Source organism: Acanthochromis polyacanthus, chromosome 21 (genome assembly GCF_021347895.1).
Source record: "Acanthochromis polyacanthus isolate Apoly-LR-REF ecotype Palm Island chromosome 21, KAUST_Apoly_ChrSc, whole genome shotgun sequence".
In the NCBI taxonomy this organism is placed as follows: Eukaryota; Metazoa; Chordata; class Actinopteri; family Pomacentridae; genus Acanthochromis; species Acanthochromis polyacanthus.
The window spans coordinates 5230443-5252873 of record NC_067133.1 but is presented as its reverse complement, the minus strand read 5'-3'; the positions used below and the strand labels follow the sequence as shown (position 1 = coordinate 5252873).

Below are 22431 nucleotides of genomic sequence, written 5' to 3'. Positions count from 1 at the left end.
AAAACATGCTCAGGTTAATTGGTGATTCTAAATTGTCTGTAGATGTGAATGGGAGTGTGATTGTTTGTCTCCATATAGCCCTCTGATAGTCTCATGACCTGTCCAAGTGTCTCCTGCCTTCACCCTAAGTCAGCTGGGATAGACTCCAGCTCCCCCTGTGACCCCAATGAGGATTAAATGAGATAATGGATGGATGTTGAGTTTGAGCAGCATGTGGCATCAAAACTCAGAAGAAAAAGCTGGAGGCCATTTAAATGATATCAAAATTTATTACAATGAAGACATAATGAATAGATATAATTAATTTGTATCAGTAAGTGGCTGAAATACAACCTTAAAGTTAGCATCAGGGACGCATTAGAAGTCCATATGAACCATGTAGCCTTTCAAGTCGATGAAGGGTTTACACTCAAAAATATGACTTATCAACATATTCACAATAATGATCCATCACAAAGATAATATCTGGCTGTTTCCACATCCTTAAACCTTTTAAAAACCTGTGTAGTCTGTTGCTACGAGGTCTCAAGCAATAAGAACCAGTACATTTATTTACCCAGCTTACAGGGTGCAGGGCATGACACAACTTGTAAAAATATTCTACATAGACAGTTGCCATACTGACTCACAAAAGTCTGCGGAGTGAGATGAATTCACTGAATCAGTCATGTTTAATTTTAAATATATATCTGCAACATCTTCACTTTAATGCATTTTAAAAACCTCAAGATGCAAAACAAGAAACACCAGCAAGTTCCTTTATCTTTCAGCAGCTTTGCGAAGCTAAAACAGACACTTGACATTCAGGGGATCACAGTAAACGACCAACAAATCACATCAAACTTCAAAACACCCGGAATGATTCCTGTGTCCTCAAGCCCAGAGGAAGGAAGGCTCTTATCTTCAGCTTATTCACATCTCATTGTTTAAAATGGACTCAGAACACAACAAGCAAAGTCAGTCTCTCTCAACCCTTTCAGCAGTGTGAACAATTAGCATCAAATTTAGCAAAATTACTGCAAAACATTCTTTACTCGAAGCATTAACTTTCCACATTGCAGGATGCTTTATAATCTCTCAAAGCTTTTGGATTCATTTCAGGTTCCATGCTACATATCTCAGTGCGGTGACTCCACAGTCAAACACATCTTCTGGCACAGTACTTAAAAGTTCAACACACAACATCATCTAACTCTACCCCAGTCCCTTTTTTTAAAAAAGCTGTGCGATTTACTCAACTGTAATGTTGATAAATCTCACCGCTGCTGTCCGTTTATGTTTAACATTATTAATAACATCAGTAGTGGTATCTGTCAGCAGTTCATAAATAGTTTGGGCTCCAGATGCTGGCTGTCAGAACAGCAGACATCCAAAACTCCAGTTCAGAGGGGCGTCTGGGTGAAGGACATCAGGACTCGTGCGGTGGAGCATCGAAGAAAATTTCCCGACAGAGCCTGGCTGTGTCGTCCGGGGAGTAAACTGTGAAACCGATGGTCCGTGGATCGTTGAAAATTTCAAAGTCATTCCCTCCCTGCAGGGAGAATCACCAAAATGATAAACCGTTACACAGAGACGATTACTGCAGCTTGACTTAGCTCGTTTTGTTACTTTTCATGTGAGTAATAACAAAATGAATAAACATCCACTCAGCTGAGTTTGAGCAAACTGAACACTTCAGCACGGCTTCATAGCAGTCTATGTCTGAGTTTACAGCACAACTTATACAGTCTTAGAGAAAACTAAGTGCGGTTTTGATGTTTGTATTTGCATCTGTAATGTAATGATCAACTGTTTGTCCTGCTGCTGCGAAATAAAAACATTTTAAAAAACCACACCAATTTACTAAAATTACAAGACTGCTTGGATACAATTAAAGGAAATCTATAAGGTCTCATGCTGGGAAATCCGTTTTCATTGTGTCTGTTTAGATCCTCAGTCATCCATGTCAGTAATTCCAGGAGCTTCAGTTGGAGGAAACTGGATTTGGTCTTTAAGATTCACATCTCATCCAAAAGGCTCCTTCAGTTCTGAGTTAAAACTCAAGAAAAGTTACGTTCAGTCCCAACTGAAGAAGCCTCTTGAATGAGATGTGAATGAGAGGTGAAATGTATCCAACAACATAAAACAGAATCCATTTTCATTGTACTTTGACACTTTGTAGACTTGGAAATATAAATGCTGTAACAATATGAACACTTCTGCCATCCCCCCCGACCCTTCCAGCTGTACAAACCAGATTAAACTGTATCCAGTTTCTACAGAAAAACTGGGTAAATAATAGTAAAATCCTGCCCCTCACTGCCTGCTGCTACCAAATAAGCCATTCATAATGAGCAGCTGCGTCTCAGTCCATCAGATTCATTTACTTTGTAGAGCTGCTACTGCTAAACTAAAATGTCTCAGTCCTGGGGGAAGCACAGCTAATGTTCTGCTGTTGCCTGTAAGACTGAACACAAGCGTCTTCATGCACTCCCAGCATCTGAGGAACAGAACGCTTTAGGTTTTGGACTGTTACCATTGAAAAGATCTTACTAATAGCACATTATATTACCATTAATGTCATGGTATGTCCAGACAGCAGCAGCTCATCTGTATTTAAAACTACAGACACTGAAACAGCCCACTGGAACAAACCAGGGGTAATACCGGTCATGGAATAGACCATCTTTTTAGTTTTATGACACTTTAATGTATTAAAAAGGGACATTTAATGCTGTAGCTAACAATGATAGTGTGGATGGGCTTCAGAACTTTGTGGCAAAAGATTGAGGAAGGTGTGTTTGCTGTTGGCAAAAAATTGAAAACCCAACTGACCATTTATTAATTAGATGTTCCACAATCGCACGTTAGTTCAATGTTTGGAAGATCAGATACTCTCTGCTAGAGTTTTTGCAAACAAAATTAGCTTACATCTGAGGTTTCATTGCCGAAGAAGTAGATGGCGTCCAGGCCTTCCCTGTCCAGCACCTCTAAACACAGTCTCTTGTCCCATCCCTCTGGAAAAATGTCAAAGCTGATGAGACCACCTAAATGACAAGGACAAGCAGTTCCATGACTATCATCACTGGTTATACTGTGTATGTCTTCAATAATAACTTCACACATTTTACAGAGGAAACGTTGTGTTATCAGTTCACATGTGAAAACAAAAGAAAGCAATGTTGGTTTTGGCGGTTCAGAGAACTTGACTGAGGGAAACACTGCACTTGGAATAAAGGATGTGGCGCTAAAACAGATCCATGTGTGTTCACTGTTGTGGGATCATGCAAGCAACTCGGTCCACTTCTACATCTAGTAGCAGCATCATTGTTTTTCACTCTACGAGTCACAGAAGAACCTTTGTCCTCAGCTGAAAGTCAAATGACCGCAGTGAAATGTGGCAGAAAAAACTCCCTCAACGGCCTTCAGCAGCGGTTCCCATTGGTCTTTCCTGTCCCCCTCCCCCTCCATTCCACCTTAAAGTCACTGTCTTGTTGAAGGATGTAAAGCAGAAGAGCAAAGGCAACAGCTGAGGCACACCAGCCAATCAGAGGGCTGCATCGCTCACACACCCTCCACACGCCTCCATCGCCAACACCTCCAACCCCAGAATATAAACAGCTCACTGCTTTATCCACATCTGTAACGAGCCCATCCCCCAGACTGCCTTTTTTTGCTTCTGAACGATAGCAAAGGAAATCTGCTGATGCTGCATGTGTCACCTTTCTCAACCCAGCAGGATAACGTGCCGTAACAAATGGGAACTTAGGTGTGTGTTAATCTGAGATAAGAAGGCACAATAGGTGGAAAGAGAAACAAGGTTTGTCTGTGACTAGCGTCGTAAAACCCAATGACGGGTAGAACAGAACAGAATGTCCTTTGTTAGTCCCACAGGGGAAATCTGCAACGTCATAGCAGCAAAATGACAGTAAGAAAAGCAAGATTTGATTATATTAGAGACAGAAAACAGTAAAAAATGGAAAGAATCATCACATTTTGTACATTTCTTGTGAGATGGATGTGCAGTTCTGTTCAGACAATCAGCTAAATCTAAGCCTAAAATCGTGGCATTTCATCAAAATCCATTTATTGTATGGCTTCGTCAACCCTCGTGTCGTCCTGGGGGTCAAAATTGACCCATTTTAAAGTTTGAAAATGTGGGGAAAAAAAATAAAAATTCACAGTGAAACTTCTGATGTCCACATTTTCAACATTTTAGGGAAATCTCTGAATATTTTTTGGTAGAAAAAAGAAATGTCAAAAATGTTTCTTAAGAACATTCACAAAAATATTACCCAAATCCAGTGAATTTTACTTGATTTTGGTTTATTTTTCTGTGAATGTTCTTAAAGAAAATATTAGAAGTTTTACTGATATATATGTAATCACTTTAGATATTTTTAAGATTTTTCTGGAAGATTTTTACTCATTTTTTAAAAATATTTGCAAGAATTTGCTTGCCAAATTTGGGAGATTTAAAAAAAAAACTTTTAAGGAATTATTGTAATTTTCTTCCTGAAGGTTTTGCAAATTTCAGAAATTTGTGGATTTTTTTTGCTGAATTTTTGGATGTTTTCAGACAAGAAAACTATATTTTTTAGTGCCCGTAAATGAGGACACCGGGAGGGTTAACAGGGCGACTGCTGAGAGAAAAACAAGTCTGTCGCCTGTTTGTTTTTCTGAACTGTGAACCTTCACGCATCACCAGCAGAGCCTCACACCTTGTAGAACACGTAAGCAAACATCAGTGTTCCATTCACCTTCCTGCTGACGTCGCAAGGGAGGGAGCGCTGTGAGGGTAATGGTTAACCGAGGCCTCTGCAGCACAACTGGTTTGTCAAAAAGCTACTGTTTACACTGGAAACAGAAAACTGTTGAAGCTGTTTTCCCTCCTGGACGTACACGCAAAGAGCTGACTGGCCTCCTGACGATATTACCCAACAATTAAAATTAAAATACATGAAAGTCTGTAAGAGCCGATTTTGGGTCGTTGACGATAAACAGATTTTATTGATGCAAATTTTATCACAGTTTTAAAGGCATTAGAGGAGATTTAATTTCCTACGACTTTGAACGTAGCATGCGCATGCGCACATACAACCTCTCCCTCACCCCCCTTAAACCTCCCCCCTCTTAACATTTCCGAAGAAACGCCCCCCTCCAGAAACTTGCGTAGGACTTGTGAAGTTGCCTACAGCCGCAGTATAATCAATAATCAATAATACATTTTACCTGTCCAGAAGGAATTTAGCAACCAAGGCATCTGTCTTTAGGTCCATTTGTTGCTTGAGCTGATGCCATCGCCCAAATGACTCGCCAATAATCACTTTTGTTTTTGCATTCTCGCAATCCAGTTGTCTTTTATTTTCTCTGACCTCAAAAAATGACTTTCTTTTACGGCTGGGTCCCCGTGGATCTTTATCTGCCATTAAGTAAAAAAAGATGAGCAAAACAAGTCGCCAGCTAACTACGAAGCTATACCAAAGCAACACATACACAAAACACGTAAGTCCAAGGTGTACGTAATCTACGTAACTAGGCCTGAGCCGGAAGATTTTTGATTGACAGGAAAGGGAGCAAACCAAACGCCTCGGTCCGAGCGCGTTGATTGGCTGATGTTTTTCAGGTCCTGCCATGTTCACAGTTTTTTTTTTTTTAATTCTTTTAGAAACCATACATACAAGTCCACTAAAGGTCAGAATATTCATTTTATGTGAATCAGACAAATTAAACAACATAAACATCCTCCATAATGCCTTTAAAAGCTACTACCTACTAATAAATTGCATAAAGTGATTAACATGGAAAATACAATTTACACTCACTTCAGGACAAACTTAAAGGATTTATTGCAGGAATGTGGCCCTAAACCTTGATTATATTTCCTTGTGTTCTACTATTTTCGAGTTCACTTGGACGAGTCCAGTCCATGCATGTGCAAATATGTTGCATTTTTTGATTAGATTTAGTTTGGATTCAACTTTACTGTCATTACACATGCACAGGTACAAGTAACGAAATCCAGCTTTCTAACCAGAAGTGCAAGATTCACAAAATGTACGGCGATGTACAGGTGAATGAGACTTGATATATTATAACCATGAAATACGAATGGTTTACTGTGAACATAATGCACCAAATATTGAGAAGCCATGCACATATTTACAGATTGGAGGTGCAATGAACATACTATGCCAATAGACATAGTATAAGGATATTTATGAATGGATATTCACATAATATAATTACTGGATTACTGGAATACTATAAATATACTGTACAGGTGCAATGGACATGCTGTACTAATAGACATAGGATATGGATATAAGGATATATATGGATGATACAGACATAATAAATATAATTTAAAGATATATATGAATGATACAGACATAATAAATATAATTTAAGGATATATTTGAATGACATGGACATAATATGAATGATATAGACATAATAGATATAATATAAGGATATATATGAACGATAAAGTCATAACATGCAGATTATGGACAACTGGACGATTATGGAGTGTGATTTATGCACATTACTGTCCTTGTAGTGTAGTTATTCCGTAGACTTGGGGAGATGACAAACATTACATCATCTGATTCATTTATTACATCACTAAGTCTTTGTCAACTAAAAGTACAACTCCAGTCTTATACTTAGGCATCTGTGAGTACACGTGGGGTCTGTGACAAAACATTTTGTCCACATTGACCTCTCTGTGAATGTCTGACACAAAATCTGTGTCTGTGCAGACTATGTTACAAGGGCAACAGCATCCATTCTCAGCAGTGCTGTGCTTGCATGGAATGCAAAGATCTTATGTACGTTTTCCAGGCATTCAGACTGTGATGTGTGGTAGTAACTGGCTTCCACATTTGATTCTCTCACCTTTAGTGAACCGTAGGCCCTTTCCAGCAAACTCCTCTTTCAGGGCCGCAACAAACTTCTCCCTGATCTTCTCTCTCTGCGAAACAAATGACAACACAGTCAGCGTGTTGACACTGATGCTGCACAAACAAGGCTTGTGTATTCAACTTAGCATACTGACTGTGCTCACGGTCATATCACCTGTGACAGTTATTATGAGCATGAACAGAGGGGCCAGATGTGTAGATGTTAGCGGGTAGATAAAGGGTTAAACCTCTTCTGCTGCTTTTGCCTGACACAGTAAGCCATCAATAGACTGTCTGTTAAACCGACCTGAAAGCTCAGTATTGTGTAACCTTTCTCTGTTTAATTAGGCACATTTCATGAGACAGAGACTGAGGTGGTTTGCTGTAATGTAGAGTTTGTGTAGATTAGGAACCTTGCTATTGTAGATTCTAGTATTGTGATGAGGTTAAATCTCTCCCTGTCTGTCTGTATGTGTTTGTAGAATTGGAGGACATTTTAGCTTTAAAAGTTTTGAAAAATAAACCTTCTCTTCTCCAGTTTTCTGCTACATATTCATCAATAATAGCTATAATTATTCCATGTTTTATTTGTTGTTTGCTAACCCTACTCTAATCACAGTAACAGGGCTGCTAATCCATGCTAATGTTAGCTTCTTCTCAGGAGTAGAAGCTATTAGCTAGCTATGTTTAGCTAGCTGTTACTGCTAACCAAGAGGACAAACCTAGTGATGGAAAATAGTACAGAAAAAGTAAAAAGAATTTGTCTTGTCCTGATAATATGCAAAAATGGTAACAGGGTTGCGTGGATGTTGTGGGACACACGTTCCATGCATAATAATTATGATCTAAAATATTTTGTTGATTTAAAAAATGTTCCCACAATTACAAGAGACATCAATAAATAAAAAAAAGAACACCAAAAAAGGAGGTTTAGGTTTCATTTTAACTGTTTCATTTGAGATTCAATTTGGTCATCAGGAGGGTGGGACAAGAGAAAAATTGGAATTTAGGGGGAACTCCAGAGTTATTTGGTATTTTAAAAATATTTCCAATATTCTTTTCTCCTTGTTTTTTTAGATTTGGTCTCAGGACAAGTAAATTTACACAGCAACTGCATGTTTTAGTATTTTTTATTCTACATGGATTATTTGAAATTTGATGGGTGGGACGTAAAATGTCCTCCAATTCTGGAATGACTCATGTGTGTCCTGGGCATGGCGACCTACTTTCATCCGTTCATTGGATACATCTGAGTCTCCTTCTCCAATTTACCTCCTGCAGCATTTAAACCTTGGCTCGACTCCACATTCTCTGCCAGATCGTTTTCCTGCTACACTTAACCCTACTGCTTTGGCAAACTTTGCTCCCAGTTTAAGTCTCCTAGATCGGTCTTGCAAAATACTATAAACCTCGCTTCTTCCTTAGCCTCAGGTTCAAGTCTTCAAGTTGTTTGTTGACCAGACCACAGTTGGGTTATCAACCTCAGCACACTGAGTCAGATTTATCTTATCTCATTTTATTTGTTTCTGTTGTGTGAAGGGAGTTCACAAAATAATTTCATCACTCAGGGTGACCACTGTGTTTTTGCAGTGTGCATGACAATAGAGTTCTTGAATCTTGAACTAAGCTCCAGGCCGCACCCAGTGCCTCCAACAATAAGCCTGTGCCACTTAGCTTACCGACCTTTCTAGATTTCTTCCCAGAGTGTTTTTTCCCACACCTTGTCCTCCAGCGTAGCAGCCAGACATGACACTCCCTCCCAAACGTCTCACCTTTACCAAAGACTATTACGCCTCCTGCCTCTAGACACTACGGTCCTATTATGACTCTTAAACTCGTTTTATGGCTCTTATCCAGGATGTTTTCTCCTGACTAGACCCTTGCTTGTGTTTTATCTACTCTCAGACGTACATCGCTTTGGATAAAAGCGTCTGCTAAATGAAACTGTAGAATTGTAGAAGACTGTTGTGATGAACTATTCTTCAGAATGTTGCTCACTGTTCTGTGTCCCCGAACACACAGATACCAGAAAAAGATTTCAAAAATGAAAGACTAGATACACACCCAGGTTGGTTTCTGGTAATGTCCTGTTAGAATGCATCATTGTCCACAAACCTGACCGCTGTGGTTAAATGTTTTGCCGAATTCAGCCTCATTGACGCCTCCAAGAACAGCCATACATGGACAAAACAACATATTTTCATTTGCGCTATGCACTGTTGACTGCCTGCAAACACATTTCTGCGGACACAGTAAATTACCTTGTCGATTTCAGAAAATTCGATTCGTTCCTCCAGGGTGCAGCTCCGACCAATGGGGGAAATGTTCAGCATTCCATTCCTGAACTCAATGAATGTCCCCCTGAGGCCAAGAAAAGGGATAAAGAGTTAAAATACATAACATTTTCCAAACAGACTTTCTGCGTCACTTTAGTCTGAACTAGTCTGATAATATCAAGTCTACAACAGAGACTCACACCTCTTTCAAGATAAAAGGAATGTTTTTTGTTGCCTACAATAAAGAGATTTCACATTACTGCAAACCTGGAATGCAGGTCAAACAGCAGTGTGTGTGTGCATGCGTGCGTGCATAGTGTGTGCGTGCGTGCTTCCACCAGCAGGTCTAAGCGACTGGTGTCTCAACTGTTTTATGTGTCTGCACAGCGCCTGACCTTTTCTTTGGCAGCTTGATGAGCCCCATGTAGCTGAGGCAGAAGTTGATCAGGTCCTGCAGCAGCTCCTCTCCGATCTGGTTCTGAATGGCCTGTCAGGATGAAATACACTTTAATTAACGAACAGAATGACAAACTGAAGCTGGGTAAAATGATTTCTTAAATATTTGTATCTCCAACAGCGAAGAAGGGATTTGATAGATTCGTAGTCTTTAGGAGGTCTTTACCAAACAAACTGTGTGGAAAATGGCTCTCCAATTATGGACAACTAAACACAACCCAATAATTACCTGTCATGGTTGTCCTATTTCTTAAGTAGGGAAAGACAATTGAGATTACTAATCTTGGTTCAGGGGCCACATTCAGCTCAATTTGATCTCAAGTGACCAGTAAAATCAGAGCATATCAACCTATAAATAACCACAACTCCAAATTTTCCCTTTGTTTTAGTGCAAAGAAGTACATTCTGAAAATGTTCCCATTTAATGAACTATCTGTCTACAAAACATTATGAACAACCTGAAATTTATTAAGAAAAATATATTCAGTTTCAACAACATCCATCCATCCATCCTCTATACACCGCTTTATCCTCATTAGGGTCGCGGGGGGTGCTGGAGCCTATCCCAGCTGACTTGAGCGAAGGCAGGGGACACCCTGGACAGGTCGCTGGTCTGTCAGTTTCAACAACATTATGCTTCAATTTATCATTTACACAATGCAACTTACAGATCACAAGGGAACAAAACATCTAGTCACAGGTGTCGGGAACTGAATGATAAAGTATTTTAATTAAAAAAAAGACAAAAAACAAGAAAAATGAGACACAAAACGACAAAGGGGCGGGGCGATACCGCGAGCAGCGGAGCTTCTACAGCTGATCGCTGCTGCTTGGGACAGACGTCTCAATTCTGATCACAGATGTATTAAAAATGACTCCCGAGACACTCACATGTTTTGCACACACTGTTGCTCAGTGAAATCTGGCTGGTACAACCGTGTCCGACCAGTAGCGCAAACGCGGAAATGCCCGGCAGCAGCCGACCACGCGAGTTTCGTGTTGCGGTGACGGACTGGCTTGGCTCCGTGCCAAATCAAATTTTCAAAATCATCCGGTGGGCCAGATATTATTCCTGACGGGCCCGTTTTGGCCCGCGGGCCGCCAGTTACCTACCACTAAACAGTGACATTAACCGTGGCATCTCGCCTAAACAGCGGTAAAAAGTACTGGTATTAACCGTGGCATCCCCTAAACAGTGGCATTAACCGTGGAATCTCTGCTGGCATGTGAGGCCACTGGAAATGCCGCTGCGGCAGTGGCATCTCGCCCAAACAGTGGCATTAACTGTGGCATCCGCGTCGGTGCCACAAAAAGTGTCACTGCTCGCTGCCAGTGCCACAAATCGGACCTGCTGTCTCTCTTATGGAGGGGGGCGTTTCTTCGTAAATGTTAAGAGGGGGGAGGTTAGAGGTGGGTGAGGGAGAGGTTGTATGTGCGCATGCGCATGCTCCATTCAAAGTCGTAGGAAATAAAAACTCCTCTAATGCCTTTAATAAATTCGGATGGTTATTTAGTTGACATTTTAGTGATATCCAGTCATTTTTTATTAATATGTGATTGTTTCCATCATAAATAATCATGGAATTTGTAAAAACACAATCATAATATTTTTTTTAACTTTTAATAAAAACGTATGCAAGATATACCCCATGGACTTTAAAAGTCCCTCAATTATATATTGACCCTGGTACATTTGAAAGCGATAGCCACATGAATGTCAGGAACCAGAGTGTCCCAGAAGAGCAGTAAATCATATTGAGGTGATGCATATGATCTGTTTCACCTGTTTAATGTTGTGGCTGATTGGTGAATAAACGTATCAGCTACAACTGTAAGGTATGTATTATTTTTCAGAAAGATGATGTGTTGAAAACCAGTGGATGGATCTGTGTGTGTTTACTTACATGTTTTGAGAGCAGTTTCCCATCTTTGTACTGCACTGTTCCATTCTCAGCAAACACGTAGTCGAACTTGTGTATCACTGCAAGAGAAAAGACAAGTGAAATGTAGCTAAATGTGCATCTGTAAAACCAGCATTGTCCTGTACATTCACGGCAGCTCCTCTACTTAGATATTTAAGAACAGAAGAACCTAACAAGCTGTGCTGCATATTCCTGGTAGCAGATTAAAATGTATGTAACACTGCCTGGAAGAGTCAAGTTTAATCCGTCTGACCTTCCCACTCACTCAGTCATCAGGGGAAGTCTTTAACTTTAAAAGCTTTTAATCACGGTAACTTTCCCAACAGTATAATCCCGCCAGCTAAAAGCATGTAGAAGCTATGATGCAACAGCAGTTAAATAGTGTGGCAGCAAATTACAGTAAAATAAGCTTCTAACTGGGCTATCATGTAGTTCATACAGGGTGTAAAACATTTAAAAATGGCGCCATAAAATCAGCAGTTTTAATAGTATTTGAATACACAATGTTGACCAACATAACAACCTGGTTATTTTGTTTTCAACCATTTTATGACACTTTTATAGCCCATCACATTATGCAGTAACATCATCAGCTGTAACTGCGTGTCCCGAAAACATTCACCTTTAGCACCGCAGCGATAAAAACCCAGAGCTCTCTTGGCACAATACATTCCAAGCGTAGCCGGATATTTACCAACAGAAAGGTTATCAGTCTGTTCACGCAGTTGTGTGTTTACTCAGTAGTTTGTGCTGCTCTGTGATGCCCAGTGTGTCAGTGTGGTTTGGCAATCAAAAATGAACAACAACTGAACCACACCAGATCTCAGTGACGGCACACAGGCTTAGGGAGCAACAGAATACATGAAACAGCATTACAAAAAAATAACAGAACAAAAAACTTAAGATTACTGACACATTTGGTAGAAATTTATTACAGACTGAAGCGTCTGAAGACAGAGCCTGTAATATGTCTGATTAATGAGACTTACCAGTAAGGAATTGAATCTGGGTTTTGGAAAAATGTGAACAAAAGTTTAGTTTCTTTAAGTTTATTAACCTTCGTGTCGTCCTGCGGGTCCAAATTAGCCCGTTTTAGTTTGAAAATGTGGAGGAAAAAAATATACATTTTCACAGAGAAATTTCTGATGTCCACATTTTCAACATTTCCGGGAAATCTTTGAACATTTTTTGGTGGGAATAAAGAAATGTTAAAAATGTTTCTTAAGAACATTCACAAAAATGTTGCGAATGTTGATTTTTTTGTGAATGTTCCCAAAGAAACTATTCGAAGTTTCACTCATAAATATGTCATCACTTAAGATATTTTTAGGATTTTTTTTTGGAAGCTTTTACTTATTTTTTGAAAATATTTACAAGAACTTTCTTGCCAAATTTGGGGGATTTTTTAAAATTACATTTTTAAGGGAAACCTTTAAGGAATTCTTGGAATTTTCTTCCTGAAGGTTTTGCTAATTTTCTGAAATTTAAGGATTTTATTTTTTGCAGTATTTTTGGATTTTTTTCAGACAAGGAAATAATATTTTTTGGTGCCTGTAAATGAGGACAGCGGGAAGGTTCAAAACCTGCAGCATCTCCATAGAGACAGAGAGATATGTGCACATTTACACATGTGGGACAACAACAGTAACTTTTTTATTGAGGATACTTCTAGTTATAAATTATCCCTGACATGGAGACATGATGTAACAGGATTTAACAACAAGACACTGTGTACTTTTCCTCCACCTAAGACTACCGTGGTGTCAGGCTCGGTTAGTAAATTTATAAGCTGCAGTTAAATCATTTGCTGCAAAGCCGTCGTCTTCTGGTTGAGTTCTGAGCTCCATCACAGCTGTCGGGATATTTTTATGTTATTTTTCTATCTGTAAAAATATTTTTCAGTTTTTTCCTGTCATCACTGCACGTATAGATGCTTCCTGTACAGAATGTGGCCTCTGTAATCATTCAAGTAACTATGCAAATATCAAAACACATTTTAACATCTCTAATCTTGCTGTAATTAGTAAAGTTATGATTACACATTAATATTCAACATTTAGGAAATAAAAATACACAGTCAACAGTTTTACAACTGCTCATTTAGTTAACCTCTTGATGCCTATTATCGCAAATTTGCATCATACCGCTTTCAGTCACACTGCAGCTGAGATAACGTTTCCATTCCCCCAATGCCGGCTTGTTCATATTCAATACGTACCTTGGAGCCTTTTCAAACCGGCTGAGGAACAGTTTTTATCTGTGGGTATTTAGGCTTTTAAGCTTAAAGGAGTTACCCCTACGGATACTTCTGGAAAATTGTTCTCTTGGTCAGACATGGGACAGTGTAACATGAGCGTGTGGACTTTTATTGTTCTTTCTATTTGGTATTTTTATTATTCATTTTAATATTGCATATTTGTATTTTTTTAAGTGCACTGTGGAGAGATGCTCCCACCAATTTTGTTGTGCAATCTTCGTGCAATGACTATTAAGTTTAGTTTTGAACTGCGGCTTCAATTTATTTGCAAAGTCACCATGATGAGTTGAAATACAACTGTTAATCCTGATGAAAGAACCACCAGCAGTGACTAATAAACTGCTACACAGACATAGAAAAGAGAGGAACTAACTTCTAGCATCAGCATCAAGGCTTTAATCCTGTTAGAAAGTGGTTACACTACTCTTTATCAAGCTGCTCAAGCCACACTTTTCCTCATGGCAATGCTTAAATCCTAAATGATTCCCAGAACCTACCATCTAATAAAGAAGTTAGAATAAAAAGTGTCGCTCTACGCAGCCAGATCAAGTCGACTTAATGACATAAAGAGTATAAGACAAGGTTTGAGGTTCCAGTTAGATTTTAGTGACATTTCGGGAAAAAAAAATCAATTTCTGTTTCATGGACTCAAAATATATCAATCTAGGGTCAAATTTTCTCAGGAATCTGAAAATGGAATCATTTATGCAAAATCTTTTATGATATCCACAATACCAGATGCACCACTCACACCCTCATTGCATTTTGTTATTCCTCGCTGAAAGGCACATTTAACAGTTGATCCAGTACTGTCTGAAATGTTTTTCCCTTCATTGGCCTCAAAGTACTCATATGAAACTTCATTAAGATTGAAGTCTTTTCTGGAGGAAAGCAGTTTGCTGTTGACTTTCCTGGACCTGAACTGTGAAGCACAGCCATCACTTTATCTCTGCAGGTTACCTAAATATCCTGGACACTTCTGCCTCAGTATTTCAAACATTCTCCTTTCAAAAGCTATATATATATATATATATATATATATATATATATATATATATGTATATATATATATATATATATATATATATATGGCATGCCGTTTAGGAAATTATATATATAATGAAAGTCGATATATATATAATGAAAGTCGATATATATATAATGAAAGTCGATATATATATAATGAAACTTGATATATATATAATGAAACTCGATATATATATAATGAAACTTGATATATATATAATGAAAGTTGATATATATATATATAATGAAACTTGATATATATATAATGAAAGTTGATATATATATATATAATGAAACTTGATATATATATAATGAAAGTTGATATATATATATAATGAAAGTCGATATATATATATATATATAATGAAACTTGATATATATATAATGAAAGTTGATATATATATAATGAAACTTGATATATATATAATGAAAGTCGGAATATAGAATGTTCAGATTTTCATTCCATCTATTCAAAGTTCCATTCCATATATTCAGACTTTTTCCTACTGAGCCCTGGAAGGACATGGCAAACAAAAACAGGAACCTGATTGGACATTTGCTCTTCAGATGAGCTCTTCTGTGATTATCTATCTATCTTCATGGTTGTCACAGGGAACGGCGACTACGTTTGAGAAAACAGGTAATTTTTAGAGATGTTTTGATTCTGAACACTGAACGTGTTAGCATTAGCTTAGCTACTTAGCTTCGACTACATTTGCATCCCTACATAGCTTAAAGGTTAAACAACTGCACCATATGTTGATGATAATGATAATATCTATGTTTATCTTTATAGCTGGTCTTAAGGCTAATTACGAGGCAGAGGTCAGCTGCTGCCTGGACACATCCATGATCACGCCACTGGTGGGACACAATCGTACTGGATTTCAGCTGAAGGCTGCTGTTCTGTCCAAACTGAGACATTTTTATTGTGACATACCCTCCACTGTTGTTAGCTTTTGATTCAATAATTTTTTTTGAGATGAGGAAATCACTATTGCATGTTTCTAGTTAAATACCCTACTTTTATGATATATCACTACAGCATGCACTTTTTATATTTTCCATCAATTTCACCCAAAAGTTGAATAACTATTTGTGAGCAGTGTATGTAGACACATAATAGAAGCACATTTCAATAATATATCTGCTGCAGTAGTGCAGTTTATCTACCTAGATTGGTGTAACAGTAAAAAAAAAAAAACAATATATGCTACTGATGTTTCTGACTAAAATCTGCTTGAAAAGCACAACTGCTTATCTGTCAAAATGTGTGTAACAAAAGTGTGCACTGAACACTGAATAAAGTCTCTGTACATTATAGACAAAATTTGCATCTCTCATCACAAATTTCTGTTTATTCACCCAAAGTGCATGAGTAAAATACAAAACAGGTGAAGTACTAAAAAAGATTTATTTTCTAGAAAAGCCAATAGTCAACAATGCAGTTTAATTCTGGGACAGTTGCTCCAGCACCGACACCATGCGTCCCATCAGTGCAACCAAGGTTTTCATTCATCTTCTGGATGTTCTGGAGCATGGCAGAGGTCACGTCTTGGTGTCTTCCGATCTGTTCCAAGAACCGTTCCTCTGACCTCTCCAGATACTGCAGAGGATCCACAGCAGCTTCCTGGTTCCCTTTTCCTGCATAAAAGCATCCAAAAAGTATTAGTTGTCAGTAATTATTTTCTATTTTCATAAACACAGTTAACTTAAAGTAAATGTTCTATTTTGTGATTTTAGGATGGGTCAAAAGATAACATACTGATCATGTTGATGTCTGCATAGTCTAAACAGATCTTACTTGATTTGGTCTGTAGAGAGGAGGACAGCGTGGAGGAGCTGCAGGACGGAACCAGTTAAGCTGCAGACTAGTGCTCCTGGTAACTGAACCTCATCATCCAAGGCCGACAACTAAATAAAATGAACAAGACATGCTGTTGATAGCATCTGTAATACAAATGATTTTATCCATTAACTGATTTATTGCTTTGTCCATACAATGTTAGAAAGTGTTACAAATAATACCTGTAATAATTTCCAACAGTGATAAATGCCTTGTTTTATTTTACAACAAAAAACACCAAAAGCATCTGTGTATAAGAAATCAGTGCATTGGATTTCCACATCTGCAAAGCTAGAAAATCACACATCAGAATTTTACCTTGAAATTATGAAAATAGCTGCAGATTACCAGTACTCTTTACTTCATTGTGTTAACTTGATCATTTGAATCAGTTTTTTAGACTTGTATTACTGATACGAAACATAATCAACACATAAATTAAAATGTGTTCGCAAAGAGTTCACTGGTTCTTCAAGGAAAATTTCAATGATAACCATATAGTTCAGTAATATGATTAATGGGTCATTGTGTAACAGCGTGGGAGGTTCTGAATACAGGTCTTGGACTGAAATATTGCTGCTGCTTTCCTCCGGTTTTATAAGGAGTTGTTTCATAGCTTGTTAGCTTACCAGCGGCTAACTGGCTGGCAAACAATAGTTCAACGCCAACCTCTAATCAGTGATCCGGTGTCCGGACCGCGTTAGCTGGCGGAACGTTCATAATACTGATGTGGGACTGTTGTAGCTAGCGTATTCATAGTAGGATAACAGCAGGATGTTGGAGAAATAAAACTTACCATTATCAGGATCGCTGGTCTGCATGGCAGATTCTTAGCGCATCGCACTGCTTGAATGTCTGTGTATTTCAGGCCGATTTCAAAATAAAACTCAATAAAATTCTCGTCCGGGTGAGTGTCCTTCATTGTCGCTTCGCCATACGGACATGTCCCTTCCGGGGCTCGGTAGGAAAAAAGATTTGATATATATATATAATGAAAGTTGATATATATATATATAATGAAAGTCGATATATATATATAATGAAACTTGATATATATATAATGAAAGTTGATATATATATATAATGAAAGTCGATATATATATAATGAAAGTTGATATATATATAATGAAAGTCGATATATATATATAATGAAAGTTGATATATATATATAATGAAAGTTGATATATATATAATGAAAGTCAATATATATATATATATATATATATATATATCAAGTTTCATTATATATATATCAAGTTTCATTATATATATATCGACTTTCATTATATATATATATCAAGTTTCATTATATATATATCGACTTTCATTATATATATATCAACTTTCATTATATATATATCAAGTTTCGTTATATATATATCGACTTTCATTATATATATATCAACTTTCATTATATATATATCAAGTTTCATTATATATATAATTTCCTAAACGGCATGCCATATATATATATATATATATATATATATAAAGCCTTTCCTTAGTTGTTCTGGCTGGATATATTGAATACATACAATATTGGCAGACGTTTTCTAAAACAAATATGAAAACTTGGCTGTAAAAAAAACTTGATCTCAATTTATTAAAGTTATTAGGCTAAAACAATGTAAACTGCTTATAGCCCATAGAAATGGTATAAGTGATTCAATTTTGGTTGCTCTACAGTGACAATTGAGTGAATGCAATTTTTTTTACGACAGCATGTATTTTTTTCACAAACTGAAAATTGATGGGGTCAGGGTTAGTAAAAGTTATGATTTTACTTAACTAATGTTGAAATACACTTATGTGTTGGGTACTGCTTTATTCCCAACTAAATTACAAAGAGATTGATGTATAGTACATGCAGATTTACAATTAAATCAACTATATAGGGTGAATTAAAAGCCTAATTCTTACCTAGAGCCTCAAAATTTCCAAACAAAATTGTCACCGGACATCTTCGGAAGAACTCACTGGTATGACATCATTTATAATTGCAACCACTGAAACTAATACTCATTCAAAAGAACACAACATTGAGCTCTTATTCTAAGGTTAATAGTAACCAAGTAACCAATAATTTGCAAGCAGCAACAGGATTAATGTGTGTATTCAAATTATTTTGTCACCAAAATATGGTCATTTTCACCTACTTTTCAGCAAACATCAAGCAAAAGGCCACTAAAGGGCTAGTGATACACAATTTTTGGTGCTATATTCTAAAACTACTCTATTTTTTCTATTAAAAAAACACAAGACATTGCATGTAAGGTACCCATTTATTCCACAGTATTTTTTTCACACTGATGTCACAAAAACCTAACTCAAGCTTTCAACCTTGTCATAAACTTTTGCTGCTCACCATCATCCCCCTCCCCAAGCTGCTCTGCTATCTTGGAGTAGTCCGATCCTCCCACTATGCCGATCTTCACTTTCCTCCGCAGAGTCTGGAAGAACTCATCCAGCTGGGGGTCGATTTTCTGCGCAGGACAAGAAAATAAACTTCAGATTAACTGACAGAGCCCACTTTCAAAAACAAAACACGCGCACACACACCCTCATTTAACATTTAAAAGCAAACCCTCTGTTATTGTGGCGGTATTACAGCAGCTGCTGTAATTTGGAGCAAATTGCCAGTTTTCCAACATATGGCAAGAAAATGTGTACACACACACACACACACATACACGTTACCTTAGATGAACTGGAGCATTCAAACCCACAGACAAAAGAACCACATGATTCACCACAAGATAATTTGCACTATAAAAATGGATGCACCTTACAAAAAAAAACACTTTAAATTAAACATATGGGTTATTTCAGTTCTCCTAAGCATCTTAATGAAGATTATAACTAAAAAGCAGGCAGTAGTGGTGCATGTGCTGACATTAGGACAGTCTCCACACGTAATCAAGTCACCAGCTGAGCTATACATTACCAGCCCCCTGGGAAGAGGGGGGCAAATACTTAGAAAGTACCCCTGCTGCCTGACCAGCTTTAAAACGTTTGAAAACCAAATTTGAGGGAACGCATGAGGACACAGTGATGATACAGGAACCAGTGGAGCCTGATATGGGTTCTAGATGACTGGAAGCTGCTCTCAAATCAGTAATAATGAGTAACTCACCTCTCTGGGGGGTGTCAGGGTGCCATCCACGTCAAACAGGCACAGGATGTTCCTGTCCGACGAGAAGCCGTTTGAATTCTCCATTTCTTCCTCTAATCCTTCTTATTGAGGGATTTGGTTAGTCTCGTGCAAACATATGGAGGGGAAAAAATTAATAAAAATAAAAATCACATCCACATATGAAAATAAACCGCCAGCTGACTTGTGGAAATAAAATAAAATAACATAAAATAACACTTCGAGGTTTTAACTGAGTTGCTTCTTCTCTCCTTCCATTCGCTCCGCAGTGCTGCCGTCCCAGCTCGGTTCGGTCCAGCCCGGCTCGCTTGACACCCTTCGGCTCCCTCCAGCATACAGCGTGCTGTGCGTGTCGGGCGTCTTTCGCAACCATATCGCAACGATGCAAACCGAGCCCGTAGCCAATCCCAGCCGGGCCTGACGGGCGTGACGTCAGGAGTGGGCGGGGCGGAGCGACTGCGGTCAAGCCAGCCGCCTCTCGTTTCTCCGTAGTCAAGCCAGCCGCTCCTACATTTTCAGTGCGCTCTTATCGTCAGCTTACGGTAAATGCACGACCGCGCATCAACTATTTCCGGTTTAAAAAATAAAGCGCTGCATTCGCAGATGTATTATACAGGGATGTTTTAAGTAACTGACTCAGCTTAACTGTTAACTATCGAATTGTACGGCTAATATTTACACTAAATAAATAGCTTGAAGTATAAGAAGCTGAAAACTTGTTTATCTATCTGTCTGTCTGTCTGTCTGTCTGTCTTAAAAATTGTGAATTCAAATAAAAAGTGATGTGTGTCATCCCAGTGATCTATTAGTGTGATAATAAAATAAACCTCAGTCGAAAAGTCACATGATCTGGACCGAAATGAGAAGACATGCTGATATTTACATTAAAAAATGTTTAATTTTTTGCTTTAAAATCTTTTAAGCCAAACTATTTCTTCTTCTTTGGCGTATGCTGACCAGGTAAGGTAGCATTGTGATTCTGCATTAGTTTGGGGTCAATATGTCACATGACCTGAGAGCTATTGAGCAAAAAAGCTAATATTTACTGTCAAAAAACTGTTAAAAATCAATAATGTCCTAAAATAAAATATAAATTGCCGTATGTTGACCATCTTTAGTAGCACTATCATTCTGCATTAGTTTGGGGTCAATACGTCACATGACCTGAGAGCTATTGAGCGAAAATGCTAATATTTACTGTCAAAAAACTGTTAAAAATCAATAATGTCCGAAAATCAAATATAATTTGGCGTATGTTGACCATCTTTAGTAGCACTATCATTCTGCACTGGTTTGGGGTCAATACGTCACATGACCTGAGAGCTATTGAGCAAAAAAACTAATATTTACTGTCAAAAACCTGTTAAAAATCAATAATGTCCTAAAATCAAATATAAATTGCCGTATGTTGACCATCTTTAGTAGCACTATCATTCTGCACTGGTTTGGGGTCAATACGTCACATGACCTGAGAGCTATTGAGCTAAAATGCTAATATTTACTGTAAAAAAACTGTTAAAAATCAATAAAGACCAGAAATCAAATATCAGTTGGCGTATGTTGACCATCCTTAGTAGCACTATCATTCTGCATTAGTTTGGGGTCAATACGTCACATGACCTGAGAGCTATTGAGCGAAAATGCTAATATTTACTGTCAAAAAACTGTTAAAAATCAATAATGTCTGAAAATCAAATATAATTTGGCGTATGTTGACCATCTTTAGTAGCACTATCATTCTGCACTGGTTTGGGGTCAATACGTCACATGACCTGAGAGCTATTGAGCTAAAATGCTAATATTTACTGTAAAAAAACTGTTAAAAATCAATAAAGACCAGAAATCAAATATAAATTGGCGTATGTTGACCATACTTAGTAGCACTATCATTCTGCATTAGTTTGGGGTCAATACGTCACATGACCTGAGAGCTATTGAGCAAAAATGCTAATATTTACTGTAAAAAAACTGTTAAAAATCAATGAAGACCAGAAATCAAATATAAATTGCCGTATGTTGACCATACTTAGTAGCACTATCATTCTGCATTAGTTTGGGGTCAATATGTCACATGACCTGAGAGCTATTGAGCAAAAAAGCTAATATTTACTGTCAAAAACTGTTAAAAATCAATAATGACCAGAAATCAAATATAATTTGGCGTATGTTGACCATCCTTAGTGGCACTATCATTCTGCATTAGTTTGGGGTCAATACGTCACATGACCTGAGAGCTATTGAGCTAAAATACTAATATTTACTGTAAAAAAACTGTTAAAAATCAATAAAGACCAGAAATCAAATATCAATTGGCGTATGTTGACCATCCTTAGTAGCACTATCATTCTGCACTGGTTTGGGGTCAATACGTCACATGACCTGAGAGCTATTGAGCTAAAATGCTAATATTTACTGTAAAAAAACTGTTAAAAATCAATAAAGACCAGAAATCAAATATCTATTGGCGTATGTTGACCATCCTTAGTAGCACTATCATTCTGCATTAGTTTGGGGTCAATACGTCACATGACCTGAGAGCTATTGAGCTAAAATGCTAATATTTACTGTCAAAAAACTGTTAAAAACCAATAATGTCCTAAAATCAAATATAAA

At 37.7% G+C, this 22431-nt stretch overlaps 1 protein-coding gene and 1 long non-coding RNA gene across 2 annotated transcripts; both read right to left on the bottom strand.

The window, feature by feature from the left end:
• Window positions 1–249: 249 nt before the first annotated feature.
• LOC110954507 (phosphomannomutase 1) lies at window positions 250–20232 on the bottom strand. The gene is made up of 8 exons (XM_022199072.2): window positions 19801–20232; window positions 19033–19150; window positions 11521–11597; window positions 9556–9647; window positions 9146–9245; window positions 6880–6955; window positions 2911–3026; window positions 250–1531 (listed from the first exon to the last, which is right to left on the bottom strand). Exons 1-8 carry the CDS (start codon window positions 19882–19884, stop codon window positions 1409–1411), a joined length of 786 nt encoding a protein of 261 aa, XP_022054764.2. The 5' UTR covers window positions 19885–20232; the 3' UTR covers window positions 250–1408.
• Window positions 16160–17654, bottom strand: LOC127531602 (uncharacterized). The gene is made up of 3 exons (XR_007938737.1): window positions 17464–17654; window positions 16626–16735; window positions 16160–16465 (listed from the first exon to the last, which is right to left on the bottom strand). It is a non-coding gene; the product is annotated as an uncharacterized LOC127531602 (long non-coding RNA).
• Window positions 20233–22431: the final 2199 nt, after the last annotated feature.

Coding starts and splice junctions, on each gene's coding strand:
- LOC110954507 (XM_022199072.2), bottom strand. CDS start 19,884: ATGGAGAATTCAAACGGCTTCTCGTCGGACAGGAACATCCTGTGCCTG. Junction 9,246..9,555: donor ATCAAGCTGCCAAAGAAAAG/GTCAGGCGCTGT, acceptor TCTTGGCCTCAG/GGGGACATTCATTGAGTTCA. Junction 6,956..9,145: donor AATTTTCTGAAATCGACAAG/GTAATTTACTGT, acceptor TTTGTTTCGCAG/AGAGAGAAGATCAGGGAGAA.